The sequence below is a fragment of the Sus scrofa genome, chromosome 3 (assembly GCF_000003025.6).
Source record: "Sus scrofa isolate TJ Tabasco breed Duroc chromosome 3, Sscrofa11.1, whole genome shotgun sequence".
Classification (NCBI taxonomy): Eukaryota; Metazoa; Chordata; class Mammalia; order Artiodactyla; family Suidae; genus Sus; species Sus scrofa.
Genome location: NC_010445.4, coordinates 87,238,339 through 87,257,554, shown reverse-complemented (window position 1 = coordinate 87,257,554; position 19,216 = coordinate 87,238,339). Strand labels below are relative to the sequence as shown.

Here is a 19,216-nt window from a genome sequence, read left to right as displayed (position 1 = left end):
ATGATTTCTTAGCATAACATTAACAAAGTGAATGCCAAATATGTAGCGGAGAAGCCTGAGGAAAGCCAAAAGCCTCACTTAGCCTCCAGTTACTCCAGCTACTGAGATGGTAGACTTAAATAAACCTGGAGGTGTCTGCTTCCTACTTCCTGAGCCTTACCTAACTGTCAGGACAATATTCACTTCTAAACCAGAGAAATAAATGTACAGCAACTAATATATTCAAGATGAGAGCTGTGTGGACTGCCTAATCAATCATATTTGCTTTTTCATAAACGAACTGGGAAACTTACACTGGTATATTCTACATACCTCTGCCTCAACCTCCTCATAACTCAATATATCCATTTTTACTTCCTTTTTCTAAATGTAAACAAATCTGCCATCATTCAAACACTACCCATCTCTTACCTAATATTTCACAACCTAATACTGCTTAGTTAAATCATCAAGTAGTCATTTTTCACAGTTACTTTACACAAAATTAGGGTCAAGATAATTTTACCCTAAGACAGGTCTGAATAAAGTATAACATCTTTATCACTGATATAGCATTAACATTGGTTTTTCATTATAATTACTTTAAGACAAAAGTATAACCCTATGGCAAATGTTAAGAAATTGTAATGATTCTGGCCACTCATGGAAAAGGAGCATGCATAATTGTGCAAGGGATGACAAGCCTGATCAATGTGAACTATTTTTTCAAATCGTTTTTAAAAGAGCAGTTTCTAAAGAAAGATTATAATAGCACAACTTTTGGAGTAAGCATTCTTAAAGCCATTAATAAAAATGAATAAAATCAACCACTTATCCTCTAATTTCCAAATAAAAGCAGAATTTTTAAAAAAGTAAACAGGATGCTCCTCAAATACCATGTTAAAAACATTACAAATACCACAATAATAATCATTTATTAACAAAATAACTCTAAACTATTTTAAATTTCAACAGGTTCTCAGAAAAATTTCTTTCATCATTTTTTTGTCATGTTAAATTCTGTAGCTAGGGATCACTCTCAAGCTGCTGATATTAACATAAGCTTAGAAATATGACTACATGTATCAAGAAACCCCCAACAGAGGTGAAGAACATGCCATTTCCATGTGTTGATGGGGAACAAACGATTTCTGTATTTTAAGGATAAGAGCACCAATTCACATAGTCCTTTGACATATCAATAGAGAAAGAAGAAATCAAGAACAAGTACAGAAAAGAGAAATATTAAATTTCTCCAGAGTCAGATTAATATAAAAAATGAAACAGCTTAATACTATATGAGCCACCTTAGAAGAGTAAGTATGAAAGAAAAACAGATACTAAGAAAAAATTTTTTTAAAGTAAATGAGTTTTCTAGGCCCAAGCTACTCATGATGCAAATATGAAAACCTTTAAAACATCCAACAACCCACAAAAACTAAACTCATATTGATAAGACTAAACAAGAAAATTTATACACGTAGAAATTTAAATATGAACTGCCCATGCTCATCTGTAAAAACTGATCTATGCATAATGCCCCCGTATTTTTTCAGTAACAATACCCTTTCTTCAAGTGCTACCTACATTTGTAACTTGAAATACGTTACACCAATTAAGTCTATGGGACATTGTTTGATAAAATAAAACCATGCCCCAAAGATTCAAATGCTTCTTTTATAAAGTAAACACTCTTAAGTTGCTAGTATTAAGTTTGCAAATACCTACATCTTTTCCTATTTTAATTTTTCTACTGACTAAAAACCCTACAAATTGTTTCTCCAGGATAAAGCAGAAACAGATGAGAGCCTTTTGCTTCTGAAGCAAAAAAAAAAAAAAAAAAAAAAAAAAAAGGAAGAAAGGAGGAGAAAGGAAAGGGGAGAGGAAGCAAAGGAGAAGAAGGAAGAGAGGAGAAAGAAGACAGGGGAGAGGAGAAGAAAGTTTAATAATCCTTGCTGCCAGCAGTGGAATCAGATTTTAAAATCATGTTAAAATGCGTGGCACTCTAAGTAGTCAGTTCAACGAAGTCAAAAATATAAGGAACATGAGTTTAAGACATGAAAGACAGTTAACAAATGAAGTAACCTTTCACTTTTGGTTATAAAAATAGTATTCTAAAAATAGTATGAACACTTGCAGTCAGCTGACAAAACTGTTTCAAAATGTGTCAAAATACATTTAAGATGAAAATACTCAAAATAAAATACAAATTCCAAAAGCATGTCATATTAAAGGGCTCTTTGAGGGGTTTTCTCAAATAAAATGTTTATAAAAGGTCATACTTTTATCTCTTGGATATAAACACTTGCTATACTAGTGTACTAAATAGCATCTTAAGTAGAAAAGTAAATTTTTAGATGCTGCAAATGATCCCATCTTAAAACTTTAGTGTAGAGAGATTAGCTGTGAGGGACAAAGAGTGAAAGTACTGCTGTCTGGCTCTCTAACTAATGTCTCTAACATTTCTGCATAAAAAGAACCAAGATCATTAGATTCTTCTAATATTAAAATCAAGGCAAGTGAGGAAGAAACTCCAAGAGCCAAAGAATCTGAAAATCTTTAAAAGTTAAATTGTTATAACTATATACAATGTAACCTAAATGGAAATATGGCTAACAGGTACTTCTTTCAAAAGGAGAGATAAATCATGATGAAAATAGTAAAAAGATTATAGAAAATTCGAGAAAACAAATAAAAAATTTCAGTTCTGAAAAATGTTTTAAGTCCAATCTTTTCTACTATTTTCTTTTTTCCCACAGAGACATTCTAAGTTTCTAATTCTGTCCTACAATGCTGCCTCTCACCAAGAAGATGCCCCCTCAAAAACCATTCCAGATGTCCAGTCTGGTTTCTCCAAACTGGAATACATCACCATTTTAAAAAGAAGCTTCATGAGAGTTCTTGTGGTGGCTCAGCGGGTTAAAAATCTGACTAGTATCCCTAAGGGAGTGGGTTCCATCCCTGGCCTACTCAGTTGGTTAAGGATCTGGCGTTGCCACGAGTTGTGGTGTAGACTGCCGACTTGGCTCAGATCTAGCGTGGCTGTGGCTGTGGCGTAGGCTGGTGGCTACAGCTTTGATTCAACCCCTAGCCTGGGAACTTCCATATGCTGCAGGTGCAGCCCTAAAAAGACAAAAAAGAGAGATAGCAAGTCCATAAGCCTCTAACCACATGCAGGGAGCACTTTGGAAATGCATGGGACATTTTTAATTATCATGATTATTGGGGAAGACTCAAGAGATCTTTAAAAAAGCCAAGTATGTTAGATATTCTACAATTCATGGAATAGCCACACTCAACAAAAAAAAACAGTTCAACTTTCAAATATCCCAATGCATGATTATATAGGTTTAAAAAAATTGTAGGTTTTTTTTTTTTGTTTGTTTTTTTAAAATGGCTGCACCATACGGAAATTCCCAGGCCAGGGACTGACTGAATCTGAGCTGCAGCTGTGGCAACACTGGATCCTTTAACCTACCTCACTTGGTGGGAATCGAACCCACGCCTCCACGGTGACCTGAGCTGTTGCAGTAGGATTCTTAACCTACTGCGCCACAGCAGGAACTTCAGGTTAAAATTTTTTGAACCTAAAAGTCAACTGCTTTAAACATCAACTATTTTTTACACAGTGTCAGCAGATACCAAATCTTCTAGGGATAAAACTAATGTATAAATTGAAGGAAGGCTGTATTTTGTTCCACTGAAAATTTGACCTAGGGTTATTTGTGATTCCTGAAAAAAAAAAAAAATCATTGCATAATGGCAATTCCAGTCGCCACATTTGATCTGCCAAAACCATATCCCTGTGCATGTGTGTAGTTTTGCACACAAATATGTAACTAAGATTGAAGACTTTTAATAGTATTAGAACCAAGTGTCACTACATTGGCAATCAACAGATACACACAAAAAACGAGGATGTCACAGAATTTTACTAATAATTTTGTTGCTGGAGTTCCCACCGTGGTGTAGTGGAAACAATTCTGACTAGGAACCATGAGGTTGCAGGTTCAATCCCTGACCTCGCTCAGTGGGTTAAGGATCTGGTGTTGCCGTGAGCTGTGGTGTAGGTCACAGATGTGGCTTGGATCCTGCGTTGCTGTGGCTGTGGTGGAGGCTGGCAGCTGCAGCTCTGATTCTACACCTAGCCTGGGAACCTCCATATGCTGAGGGTGCAGCTCCAAAAGGAAAAATAAAAAATAAAATAAAAAACAAAAAAATAATTTTGCTGCTAAAATGCTTCACATTTTTTTGGTATGTCATTTTTTTTAACGACAAAATACTAGACTTCAAACAAAAATCTCCAGCTTTCTTTGGCCAGTATGGTGATGTTAGCTGTTAGAGATATGATAGTGGGAAATTCTTAAGTGCAGTTTCAGATACAGATTAGAGGGGGGCAAAAAATTGTTTTAGGAGTTAGGTTACATAAAAATGAACAAATTAAAAAATGTGTATTTGCTTTATCTCAAATAACCCAATATTCCCATTTATAATCAAACCCTAAGAGCCCCGAAAAGTGCTTCCCGGAAAGTACTTTAAATGGAAATACTTACTTAGGAAACCAATTTAATCCCAGGTGCTCTGTCTTGGAATATAATATTCTTTCCACCATGTCATAAAGTGGTCTCCAAGGTAACTCCAAATCATCTCTTGAAAGAAGTTCCTTTTTCCTAATTAAAGAAAAAGTAAACACATATTTGTGTATGTGTGCACAAGGGTGTGCATAATACACGTACTACACAGGGAGGATAGTATTTAAATGCTGCTGTCAACAGTGTGGGCTTTGTGCTTCCCCATCCTCAGGCCACTCACTGGCAAAGCATGGTAATAGGAAGACAATGTACCAGCCTTTTCCTGCTGCCCAAACATCTAAGAGCACCAGGTGAAAAGAGCAACTGAAATTTCTGACACCATTACTGCAGATGAGTTTCATACTTTCCCGCACAATTGATGGAGAAATGAAATGTTTCCCAAATTGTGCTGGGTGCCTGGGATAAGGAAAAGAATAAATGATCCCTGCCTACTCAAGGATCTTACAATCTATATAAAGGAAGATAATTTTATTATAAATGAAACAATCAGACAACATACAGTTCAATGTATGCTAGAAAAGAGAAAGATTCACGGAGGAAAAGAATTTTAACTGAAAGGTTAATTAAATACACAGATAGTTTGGAGGTCCTGCTATGGCACAGTGGGTTAAGAATCTCAATTCAGCAGCTTGGGTTGCTGGGAAGTGGGTTTGATTCCTGACCCAGGAACTTCCATATGATTGGATACAGCCATAAAATTAAAAAAAAAAATACACATATAGTTTAAACATAAGATAAAGCTGGAGTTCCCATTGTGGCCAAATGGGACTGGCAGTCTCTTGGGAGCACTGGGACGCAGGTTCAATCCCCGGCCTGGCACAGTGGGTTAAGGCTCCAATGTTGCCACACCTGCAGCTTAGGTCACATCTGTGGCTCGGATCTGATCCCTGTCCAGGGAACTCCATATGCCTCAAGGGTGGCAAAAAAAAAAAAAAAAAAAAAAAGATAAACGAACCAAAAAATCTTAACAGAAATCATAGCACATTGACTTACTTTAACAAGTTGATCAAGAGACGGGCAAATCCCTGCATCATGCTGATTTCCAGTTTTGGAATTGATACCAGCTCATACAGTAACTTGATAAAAAGAACATGATCTTCTTTGCTAAATTTTCTCCCATAAAGTCGAATATATCTGCAAGAGAAAAGTCAACAGAGCCTTTAAAAATAGGTACAGTGGGAGTTTCCATTGTGGTTCAGCGAGTCACAAAACGGACTAGTATCCATGGGGATGTGAGTTCAATCCCTAGCCTTGCTCAGTGGGTTAAGGATCTGGTGTTGCTGTGATCTGTGGTGTAGGTCACAGACATGGCTCGGATCCTGCATTTCTGTGGCTGTGGCGTAGGCTGGCAGCTGTAGCTCCAATTCAACCCCTAGCTTGGGAACTTCCATATGCCACAGAAGAGGCCCTAAAAAAATTTTTTTAATAAAAATAAAAATATGTATGGTGGCTAACTGCAGCATTATTCACATGGTCAAGGTGCGGAAATAACATAAATGTCCATCAATAGATGAATGGCTGAAGAAAATGTGATATGTGTATGGAATATTATTCAGCCTTTAAAAAGAAGAAAATTCTAACATATACTATAACATGGACGGACCTTGAAGACATTAAGTGAAATAAGTCAATCATAAGTCAAACACTGCATTTAAGATCTCACTTAAATGCAATATCTAAAGTAACCAAATTCACAGAAACAGCAAATAGAATGGTGGTTGCCAGGGGCTGGGAAGGCAGAGACAGGGAAGCTATTGTTCAAAGGGTATACAGGGTTTCAGTCATACAAGATGAAAAAGTTCCAGAGATCTGTGGTACAACACTGTACACACAGTTAACAATACTGTTCCATATATTTAAAACCTGCTATGATAGTAAATTTAAGAGTCTTTTTAATAACAATAAAATAATATGCATTGTTAACCTTAATTTCAAATGTCTTTGGTGCTAAACATTTTGTATCCTCATTATCATGCGGGAAAGATTTATTCTATACTTTAAGAGATTACCAAATAACTATCTTACTGACAAAAAAACTTATGATGATAACAATTCTCATCAATATCTAATGACCAATTAGAAAATGCTGTGTTATTGTTGTATGGTCTTAACTGGTCTTTAGTCACAGTAACCTGAAAAGAATCCTTTTGCACTCTTTCCTTACTAAAGAAGTGTTCATTCAAGGTAACGATCCACTTACAACTCACTGGAACTACTTAAACATATCATATCACAACATACCTAAAAAATAAACTCTGAACAACAAAGGAAACCCTAAACAAAACAAAAAGCCCACAGAATGGCAGAAAATATTTGCAAATGAAGTGACGGACAAGGGATTAATCTCCAAAATTAATAAATACCTCCTGCAGCTCAATACCAAAAAACCAAACAATCCCATCAAAAAATGGACAGAAGATGTAAACAGACAATTCTCCAAAGAAGACATACAAATAGCCAAAAAACACATGAAACGACGTTCAACATCACTCATTATTAGAGAAATGCAAATCAAAACCACTATGAGGTACCACCTTACACCGGCCAGAATGGCCATCATCAAAAAGTCTACAAACAATAAATGCTGGAGAGGGTGTAGAGAAAAGGAAATCCTATTACACTGTTGGTGGGAATGTAAATTGGTGTAACCACTGTAGAAAACAGAATGGCAATTCAAAAAGATACATGTACTCCAATGTTTATTGTAGCACTATATACAATAGCCAAGATATGGATGCAACCTCAATGTCCATCAACAGAAGAGTAGATGAAGAAGATGTGCCAAGTATTCACAATGGAATACTACTCAGCCACAAAAAAGAACATCTTCGATGGAATTTTACTCAGCCATTAAAAGGAAAGAAATAATGACATTTGCAGCAACATGGATAGACCTAGAAATTATCATGCTAAGTGAAGTTAGACACTGAGATACCAACATCATATGCTATCACTTACATGTGCAATCTAAAACTTAAGAAACCAAAACTTACCTAGAACATGTTACTGGATAAACTCTTTGAGGAAGACCATTTTACAAATACATCAATCTACAGCAAAGACAGCATTAATATTCCTTACATGATCTTTAGCACTTACCCAATAGCTAAGAACAAATTAAACTCACACTTAACTTCTAAAATTAGAATACGTAGCTGTTCTCCTTCTTCAAAATCCTAAGAGCACTCTTTTTTTTTTTTATTTTCTCAGGCTGCTCGTATTTATTCAGCTCTTTCCTGTGCTTTCAAGCTGTGATCCCTTAATTTCACCTTAGTACTAGGTGACCAAACAGTATGGGGGGCAGCAATGAGACATGAGACACTGTTTTGCCTCTGTCAGGAATTACCCTGAAAGTTTCTTAAGCACCTTGGACTGGAAAAGTAAATGGGTTAATGAAGACAATACACAGAGACTCAGGGCTGCCAGATGTACCTCAAGCTCATGAATAATATGGTACAGCCTCCTAAGCCTCCCTCAATTTCACTCTAAATTTAGGAGTAAAAACTAGAATGGTTTAAATGCTACTTTGAAATGAAAACAGACCATAATCCTAGAAACAGCACACATTCTAGAGTGAAAAGAGAGGAGTCCAAAGAAGCATCTTTTTGCTTTTGGTGGCTACTTCAGGCCTTGACAGGGCTCCAAGCACCTCTGGGGTTATGCACTTACTCTCCTTTGTGGCTAAGATACTTCTGTGGAAACATTAGAGAAACAGTACTCTAAGCCATTGAAATAATTTACCTATAAGCCCATGGCTTTTCCTCTAGTATAAATATAACTGGGTAGTTAACATTAGGGACATAAAATTCACAGTCCAAAATGTAATATTATGAAAAGAGACCAAAAGCAGGATTCTTAGAGGAGCTAGAATTGCTGACACTACTAGAAATTTTAGGGGGATTACTCAGAAACCTATTTCCCCAGTCAACAGCAAATAGTTCTTGCCAATCAGAAAGTGATTCTTGTCTGAGCATTTCCCAAATTACATAAGAATTCCTTAATGTCAACAAGAAAAAGACCCAACCAAATAAAAAAATGGGCAAAAGACTCAGGTGGGCACTTTTCAAAAGACAAGATCAAGATGACTGATAAGCATATGAAGAGATACTCAACATTGCTACTCATCAGTAAAAGCAAATTAAGACCACAACAGGGTACCACTTCACACCACAGGGCTTGCTAAATTTAAAAAGCCTAACATCTAGTTTTGGTAGAATGCAGAGGAACCAGATCTTTCATATCCTACTGGTGAGTGTATAAAGTAGTACAGCTACTCTGGAAAAACTACTTGACATTAACTAGCAAATGTCTATTAGATATTTGTCTGTTTAAAATGCACATTCCTGGGCTCCATCTTAAATATAGTCCATTAAAAATACTGGTTACATGCAATAAAGCTGTTAAAAAAAAAGGAAAATTTTTATTTCATTTCATTTTTGGCCATGCCCACAGCATGTGGAAGTTCTCAGGCCAGGGAAAGAACCTGAGCCACAACAGTAACAATGCCAAGTACTTTACCACTAGGCCACTAGGAAACTCTGGAAATTTTTTAAAATACTCAGAGAGGAGACTAAGAGTCTTCATTTAAAAAAACTAATCCAGGAGTTCCCATTGTGGAGCAGCAGAAACTAATCCAACTAGTATCCATGAGGATGTGAATTTGATCCTGCCCTTGCTCAATGGTTTAAGGATCCAGCACTGCCATGAGCTGCAGTGTAGGTCGTAGACACAGCTCACATCTAGAGTTTCTGAGGTGTAGGCCAGCAGCTGTAGCTCAGATTCAACCCGTAGACTGAGAATTTCCATATGCCACAAGTGTGGCCCTAAAAAACAAATTAAAAAAAAAAAAGATTAAAAGATAAAACAAACAATATAAAATAGTTACCTCTTGGTGGTCAAACTTAGTGACTTTCATGTTGCTTTATATATCTTTGTTTTTCAAACTTTTCTACAGTAAACAGGCATTATTTATTATAATTTATACTAACATGTAAGAACATTTGATATTAAGTTGTGTACAATGTTCAAAATTGGATAAACAATACTGCATTTCTATTATCTTAATTTAAAAATCTTTTATAAAATATTATGAAAGTACTATTTAAAAAAGCATAGGGAGTTCCCATCATGGTGCAGTGGAAATGAACCATGAGGTTGCCGGTTTGATCCCTGTGATCCGGCGTTGCTGTGAGCTGTGGTGTAGGTCGAAGATGCGGCTCGGACCTGGCATTGCTGTGGCTGTGGCACAGGCCGGCAGCTGTAGCTCTGATTAGACCCCTAGCCTGGGAGCCTCCACATGCTGTGGGTGTGGGTCTAAAAAGCAAAAAAAAAAAAAAAGCAGAGGAGTCAAGTTGTATGGTTCTCATATTCAAAAAGCAGAGCATAAACCACAATATTTAACTGCAATGGATGTTTAAATTCATTAAGTTCATCAAGAATAAAAAGTATCACCATTCTGCAATCTCTAACCAATGTAAGATGGCTACTAACCTCACAAAGAGAGAACCAGGGATTATATATCTCCTGAAAAAAATATATAATACTATTAGTCTTGAAAAAGAAAATAAAACTTCATGTACGGAATAACAGCAACAAAGTCAATTACTGTGTGTCTTTACCACTTCAATATGACTCTGACTAAAGGTAATTAGAATTGTATAGCTAATAAAGCTGACTTTAGGGAGTTCCCGTCGTGGCGCAGTGGTTAACAAATCAGACTAGGAACCATGAGGTTGCAGGTTCGATCCCTGCCCTTGCTCAGTGGGTTAACGATCTGGCATTGCCGTGAGCTGTGGTGTAGGTTGCAGACGCGGCTTGGATCCCGCATTGCTGTGGCTCTGGCGTAGGCTGGTGGCTACAGCTCCAATTCGACCCATAGCCTGTGAACGTTCATATGCTGCAGGAGCGGCCCAAGAAATGGCAAAAAGACCAAAAAAAAAAAAAAAAAAAAAAAAAAGCTGACTTTAAATTATGAGCTTACAGAAACTATGCCCTCTTTTCAATCTTCTGTGCAACACCTATAAAAAACTGGTGTAAAATGGGCCACAAAGAAAACCTTACTTAATTCTATCATGTGGATATTATACCAGCCAAATAGTCTAGTTGTAATATAATGTAAATTCGAAAATATTAACCAAGTGTAACAAAAAGAAACCAAATCATTTAAAAACATGCACATGTCTTAATTAAATAGTCACTATCAGACTTAAGGTATTACCCTTCCAAGAGGTACTTCCTTTAAAATCATATTCAGACAATAATGACTATTCTTACTATTATTATTTAGCTTTAGATTAAATTAAAGAATCTAGATTAGAGTCAACTAAGAAACAAAAATAATGGTAATTGCTTCAGAAAATGTAGAATGGTATGATGTCAATGCTATAATTATACCTAAAACATCTGTAACAATCTAACAAAATCACTCTAAAATAAAGAAGAAAACCTGCAGAATAAGTTTATTTTTTTTTTAATCAGCAGCCTTCCTATATGGCACCCAGACAAAAAAGAATGGTAGCTGAAGGTAAACTGCTCCACTCATCATATCAACAAATGATTAATTAGAAATGTCTCTATTAACACAACACTGTAAATCGATCAAACTTCAATTAAAAAAAAAATGGAGGCCTTTGGTGGCTCAGTGGGTTAAGGATCTGGCATTGTCACTGTTATAGCTCAGGTGACTGCTGTGACATGGGTCTGATCCCTGGCCCAGGAACTTTCCAGGTACAGCCAAAAAAAGAGGGGAAAAAATTTTTTTTAAGTCTTTAAAAGAAACCTGTATGAGTTACATTTTAAAACAATAAAACCAGGAGTTCCTGGCATGGCTCAGCAGTAATGAACCCAACTAGTATCTATGAGGACAGGGGTTTAATCCCTGGCCTCGCTCAATGGGTTAATGAGGATCCAGCATTGTCATGAGCTATGGTATAGGTCGCAGATGCAGCTCGGACCCTATGGTGCTGTGGCACAGGCTGGCAGCTGCAGCTCCAATTCTACCCCTAACTTCCATATGCCATGGGCACACTCCTAAAAAAACAAAAAATAAATAAATAAATAAAACTGTACTAAAATATAAAACACTTGAATAAATAGTGAGATACACAGATTCTTTAAAAATATGTTTTAATATCCGACAGTTGGGACTAAATGGCAAGCATTTTATAGTCAGGAAAACTACCATGACCAATGAAATCCCTGAACAATTCCCCAAATTTTATTTTATTTACTTTTTGGTCTTTTTAGGGCCACACCCACAACATATGAAGGTTCCCAGGCTAGGGACTGAATTGGAGCTGTACCTGCTGGCCTATGCCACAGCCATAGCAATGCGGGACCCAAGTCGAGTGTGAGACCTACAACACAGCTCACAACAATGCCAGATCCTTAACCCACTGAGCGAGGCCAGGGATAGAACTTGTGTCCTCATGGATGCTAGTCAGTTTCGTTTCCACTGAGCCATGATAGCGACTCCCAAATTTTATTTTAGACAGAAACTTCAACTCCTCCCTCCACCAAAAAAATAAGTACACACTACATACATACTATATCATTTCCCAGTCTTTCCCTTCTGTTCCTAAGGGGTCACCAAATAGAAAACAATTTTAAAGGCAAAATTAGCAGAGAAAACTAGGGGATTGGGAATTAATTACTTTGACTTTATTGCAGGACTAAGTCCTCCGTAATTATACATAGTATTAAAAATGCAGATACAGTTTCTCACTGCTAGAAACAGTAAAGTGAACAACAGATAAAATGCAGGGTTTCACTGCATTTTATCTCTTTTCACTCAATTACTAATTTATTCAAAAAGCATTTCTAGAGCAAATGACACAAACAGCACAAGAGTAAGATCCAAATAGCTCCTTTAGGCCAAAAACTCACAGTGAGATGTGAGGACACATGTACACAGAAAACTAAGTAACACACTGAAGGAGGGGGAATAAATGAAGTATTACTAGAATTTGGTGATTCTTTTTTTAAAACCAAAGTTTTATCATCTATAAATGATTACTGAAGCGAATCTTGAAAGACTAGAGGGAGCTGTCATCTCTCTGAATAGGCAACTCAAAGTCAAGATAATCTGAGCATTTGGGGAAAGAGGCCACAAGAGGCAGAGGAGAAAACTCTAGGCAGAGGAACAGACCAGGAACAGCATACTTCTGTGACAAGAAGACACAGCCAAAAGGATGTTGCTTATTTTATATCCCCTCCCAAAAGGTCAAACTGAGGATCACGAAAAGGGATAGACCATCACAAATGAACAAATAAGCATTATTAATTCCAAGTGACTGCTGAATGGAACAAAGCAACAAAGGTATTATCTAAAGTGGAGTATGTCTTATGTTTCTATGCTAAATTGCCTTGCAACTCCACTCCAAATATTATAATCAACTCTGGATAAACAGGATATTTATTGATTTCAACACAGTAGACAAGCAAGCATGAACAGCATGGTTCTACAAGTCTGCTGAGAATTCAAACTGCTCCACTCAGTCCCTTGGGCAAGTCATTTATTTAATCTTCCATGTATTTGTAAAATCTGGGTTTCTTCACAAGGTTATGATGATGGGTAACTTATTAATGTGCATGAGACTTTCTGACCAAATTGTTCTAGAATGGAGCCCATGTATTAGTTGTGGGAATTTTTTTTGGTTTTGCTTTTTGGTTTTCTTTGGTCACACCCGCCAGCATGTGGAAGTTCCCGGGCCAGGGAATGAACTTGAGTAATAGGAGTAACAATGCTAAGTCCTTAACCACTAGGCCACCAGGGAACTCCCACCAGTTTTTTTTTTTTTTAAATAAGTTTCCAGTCACCTTTCTGTACAGCAGAAAATTGATAGAACACTGTAAACCAGCTATGATGGAAAAAATAAAAATCATTTAAAAAATAAAAGAAAAAAGTTTCCCAGAGGTCTCACTATGTTTGAGAACCACTGCATCTTATCAGACTGACCAAAGTACAATTAAAAAAGAAAAATCTATTTAAATCATTAAAAATATAATGCTAATTCAATCTATTTTGATTTGTATTTCTTTAATTACTTGTGAGGCTAAATATCTCTTAAAATGTTTGCCTATTAAAAAGAAAAAAAGAGGCAGTTCCCGTTATGGCTCAGCAGAAACAAATCTGACTAACATCCATGGGGATTCAGGTTCGATCCCTGGCCTCGTTCAGTGGGTTAAGGATCCAGTGTTGCCATAACCTATGGTGTACGTCGCAGATACAGCTCAGATCCTGTGTTGCTATGGCTGTGGCAAAGGCCAGCAGCTGTACTTCCAATTCAACCCCTAGCCTGGGAACCTCCATTTGCCATGGGTATAGCTCTAAAAAGACAGAAAAAAAAAAAAAAAAAAAAGAGAGAGAGAGGAAAAAAAAGAAAAAAGAATAAGGTCAACCCAGAGGATAAACAGTGAGTCAAGTGATGTTCCTTCAATATCTCTATCTAGTCATGCTGGAAATCTGTGGGTGCTCTCAAAAAATCTATACATTTTCTTTTTCTTCCTTTTCTCCTTCCTTTCTTTTACCAACTATAAGTTGCATTCCTAAAACTTGAGAGGAAAACATATTGGTGGGGATTATTATTATTTTATTAGGAAAGTAGTATGTGCTTATTTAAATGGTTCTATTAGTATTACCAAGCATAGAGTTCCCGTCATAGCTCAGTGGTTAACCTATCTGACTAGCAACCAAGAGGATGAGGTTTCGATCCCTGGCATTGCTCAGCAGGTTAAGGATCCCGAACTTCCGTGAGCTGTGGCATAGGTAGGATGCTGCGTTGCTATGGCTGTGGCGTAGGCCAGCAGCTACAGCTCCGATGATTTGACCTCGTGCCTGGGAACCCCCATATGCTATGAGTGCGGCCCTAAAAAGCAAAAAACAACAACAACAACAACAACAACAACAAAAACCAAAAAAGTTGAAATTGCTGTCTACATCTGTGAACAGCTTGGATAATATCCTTCTAGACTTCATTTACATATAAATGTACCTATGTACATATTTTTAAAAACATAAATGCAATGATACTATAGGTATCACTAATTTTTTTCTCTTGACAGAAATTCAAGACACTGTCCTATGCCTATAAATATGGGTTGACCATATGCTTTTAAATAGTTATCAAATATTCCATTATACAAAAAATGATTTACCCAATATTCTATTTTTAGGCATTTAAGTTGTTATTCTAAATACTAAGTAATATTTAGTAGACATGTTTGTATTTACATATTTGGACAATGCACAAGTATAGTGAACAATGAGTTCCTAACTCAAATTGCATGATATATTGGTCATGTAGTACAAAACACAGAAAGTAAAATTTATGTTAAAATTCATTACAGAAATAAATTTCATCCTGAGGCACTGAGTAAGAATAAAATGGAATTTTTTATTTTTTAATTAATTAATTAACTAATTTTGTCTTTTGTGCTTTTTTAGGGCTGAACCATGGCATATGGAGGTTCCCAGGCTAGGGGTGTAATCAGAGCTGTAGCTGCCGGCCTACGCCACAGCCACAGCAACGCCAGAGCCTTAACCCATGGAGCAAGGCCAGGGATCAAATCCGAAACTTCATGGTGGTTCCTAGTTGGATTCATTTCTGCTGCACCACGACAGGAACTCCTAAAATGGAATTTTTGCCTGCCTGAGAGGAAAATACTCTCGATGAATAAAAGCTATTATGTTTTGCTGGCCCTGGGTTGGGGGATGTCTGGTTACTACATATAATCATTATTTTCTTTGAATTACGTGTTCATATCTTAGAAGCCTATCTATCATTTAAGGATTCCCCCTTCATGAAATCTTTTGTTTGTTTATTTCTTTCTTTTTATGGCCACATCCCTGGCATATGGAAGTTCCAGGGCTAGGGGTCGAACTGGAGCTGCAGCTGCCAGCCTACACCACAGCCATGGCAACATGGATCCGAACCACATCTGTGACCTACTACGCCACAGCAGGTGGCAACTCCAGATCCTTAACCCACTGAGCTAGGCCAAGGATTAAACTGCATCATTATGCATACTAGTTGGGTCCCACTGAGCCACAACGTGAACTACCCCTTTCGTGAAATTTTCATTCCTAATCAAAAGTGCTATCTTGGAGTTCCTGTCATAACTCAGTGGAAACAAACCCAACTAGTATCCATGAAAACGTGGGTTCGAACCCTGGCCTCACTCAGTGGGTTAAGGATCCAGTGTTGCCACAAGCTGTGGTGTACGTCACAGACACAGCTGGTACCTGGCATTGCTGTGGCTGTGGCATACATCAGCAGCTTCAGCTCTGATTCCACCCCTAGCCTGGGAACCTCCATATGCCTTGGTTTGGCCATAAAAAAAAAGAAAGAAAGAAAAAGTGCTATCTTCAGCCTCTCTGCCCCTTAACAGCTTGTACCAAACTTGAGTATTTTTCACACTCTATCTCATACTACAGTTATGTATATATACAATATTCTAGTTCTTTGGATGACTGAAACCTACATAGTGGCAGGGACCAAGCCTCCAAGCCTCTGCACCTATTTAAGCCTCAGCTCTAACCAGAGATGAAACAAAGTGAACACTGAGAAACATTTTTTCAACTGACTGAATGTACGTCTTGAGAAATATAGTGATTTACATAATTACAAAGAGTTAATTAGGGCTAGTTTTATTGTTAAAAAGAAAAAAAAAAAAAACCTTGCAAACTAACAATAAATATTTGACCAAATTAAAAAAATTGGCTTTAAAACATTGAGAGTAGGTTTCCTACACACACTGAAAGCCAGGTCTATCATTTTACCAAGTGTCATATTCCTGATGAAAGGCACTAAACGGACAAGAAGTTCTGAGGTCTACACTTCTCTTCACCCCCACCACCACAGGCTGAGCAACATGGAGGTTTAGCATACTGTATGTCAGAGTTATATCTTCTATGACTTATTAAAATCGACATGACAATTTCTAGAGTAACAAAGCCATCCACTATTAACACCTAATGATGCCTCTATCTTTTTTCCAGTTGTTTTCCTCTTGAGGTATGGATAAAGGACATTCATTTCTTGAAATGTTTTACTGAGAGTATTTTAAGAGCCACACATGGCAACAGGCAATGGAAACATAAAAATAAGTAACTAGAGAGGCAGACAGACAATTATTTCAATATGCTGCTCTGAGTACAGACTTTAACAGTTGTATGATCAATTTGCTCCAACTTTGTTCCCACACATTAAATGGCTTTCTCCAAACTCCTCCTTACCTAACCAAATTCTACCTCAAGGCTCAGCTGCAGTTTCTCCTTCCCTGGTAATCTTCCCAGGAATCTTCCCTGGAATCTTCCCAGCCCAGGAAGCTTTCCTCACTCTGGATACATAATTAAGAGCAAGAGCCCTGTGGTGAGCAGGTAAATTAGCGGCTACATAACCTCACTAAGACTCATTTCTCCAAAGGTAAAATTGAGATAATAATTGTACCTACAATTAATTGTTCATTAAATCTGAATGAAATAACAACTATAAAGCCCTTAGTTTAGTGCTGGCACATTCTGAGCCCTCAACAGACAGTAGGTGGTATATATACCATTCATTTAACAATCTATGAATGCTAGCTCAGAAAATCCTTAGGGTTATTGATATTTTCAAACTGTTGCAACTTTTGTTTCCATCTCTTGCAACTTCACAGCTCAATAAATAAGTATGGATTATATATCTTAAGCACTGAAAGAAAGCTGTAAAATCAGTAGCTTTCAAAAATTTTTTGGCCACAACCCACAGCAATAAAGACATACCCAGTATACACACAACATATATATATATAAGTGAAATAAAGTTCATGATTGTTCACCCCTATTATTTCCAAATTCACTCTAATAATTTGTCTAATTCAAGAAACCAAACCAAAACCAATCAGAACCTACTAAACTGATTTCACAATCCTTTGGTCATAACTTACAATATGAAAAATTCTCTATAAGCACTTTTAAATGAACATATAGATAAAATATGATAAGACCCTCACAAACTAAAAAAAATTCAAAGTGAAAGTGTTCAGAGATTTGTCTACTAAATTTTGAGTTTTGGAGAGTTCTCTGTGGTGTAGCAGGTTAAAGATACAGCAGTCACTACAGTGGCTTTGGTTGCTGCTGTGGTGTGGGTTCAGTCCCTGGCTGGGGAACTTCCATGTATCATGGGCATGGTAAAAAAAAAAAAATTTTAATTCTGAGTTTTTCTAAAAAAATCATAGGAGTTCCCATAGTGGCTCAGCAGAAATGAATCTGACTTGTATCCATTAGGACACAGGTTTGATCCCTGGCCTTGCTAAGTGGGTTAAGGATCTGGAGGTTGTCCTGAGTTGTGTTGTCAGATGCAGCTCGGATCCCATGTTGCTATGGCTGTGGTATAGGCCTGTAGCTACAACTCCGATTCAACCCCTAGCCTGGGAACCTCCATATGCTGTGGGTGCAGCCCTAAAAATACAAAAAAAAACTTTTAAATCATATTTTTAATTACTCCTGAATTGTTAAATAGCAACTTTTTTCCTGCCATGCACAAAAAGGGACCTCTGTTTGGTACATGTTAACAGAAATTTGACGTTTTATTTACCAGGATCTCTGGAAGTCATCTATCTTCCCTTAGAACACAAGCTATGCCAACTGAACTCTTCAGGAATCTGCCCAAAATACAAACATTCATATACATTCATAAAATTTCTTGCTCTAAAAACTTCTATTTCAGCCTTGGTTTATTTATAAAAAGAAAATTGTCATACAGAGAACCAATTAGTGGTTACCAGTGAGGAGAGGGAAGGGGAATACAGGGGTAGGAGATTAAGTACAAACTATCATGTATAAAATAAGCTATACGGATATATTGTACAACACATAAAATGAAGTCAATATTCTATAATAAGTATAAATGGAGTACTACCCTTAAAAACTGTGAATTACATTGTACACCTGTAACTTACATAACATTGTACATCAACTATCCTTCAATAAAAAAGGAAAGGAAAGAGGTTCCTGTTGTGGCTCAGCAGAACGAACCTAACTAGTATCCACAAGGATGTGGGTTTGATCCCTAGCCTTGTTCAGTGGGTCAAGAATCTGGCACAGCTGTGAGTTGTGGTATAGGTTGCAGATGCAGTTTGGATCTGGTATTGCTGTGGCTGTGGCATAGGCTGGCAGCTGTAGCTCTGATTCAACCCCTAGCCTGGAAACTTCCATATGCTGTGGGCGTGGCCCTAAAAAGCCATAAATAAATAAATAAATAAAGGAAAAAAAATAAAATTGCCAGGAAATGAAACACCCACACTAAACAGCCCAAAAATTACTAACACATACTAGCTAGACTGTTACCGTTAGAAGATTATAAAGCATTTTCGATAATTTTTAAGCAACCTCAAACTTACATGACCTAAAACACTATTCTCAACCCATTTCACAGCTGAAATGGCATTAGTTTCTTCGTAGAAAGGGAAAAAGCATTTATTACATTTTTAAACTCTAAAATGTAGGGTCTTGGTATTATTAAAACAGCCAAATTAGCATAAAAAGGTAATGATCACTACCAAAATTTTATGGTTCATCTATCAAAAAATTTTAATGATACTCTGAAGTTTTTAATATTGTGCATTCAGGAGTTTCCTTTGTGGCTCAGTGGTTAACAAACCTG

General features: G+C 36.9%; 1 protein-coding gene across 2 annotated transcripts in view; it reads right to left on the bottom strand.

Moving 5' to 3' along the window:
• The window catches only part of PSME4 (proteasome activator subunit 4), a 106,200-nt gene that overhangs the window by 80,155 nt on the left and 6,829 nt on the right, over positions 1 to 19,216 (bottom strand). For both annotated transcript variants that reach the window (XM_003125150.6, XM_021088226.1), the window contains exons 2-3: positions 5,565 to 5,705; positions 4,533 to 4,649 (exon numbers count right to left, since the gene is read on the bottom strand). In XM_003125150.6, the coding sequence (XP_003125198.5) occupies positions 4,533 to 4,649; positions 5,565 to 5,705 (258 nt within the window). The remainder of the gene's footprint in view (positions 1 to 4,532; positions 4,650 to 5,564; positions 5,706 to 19,216) is intronic.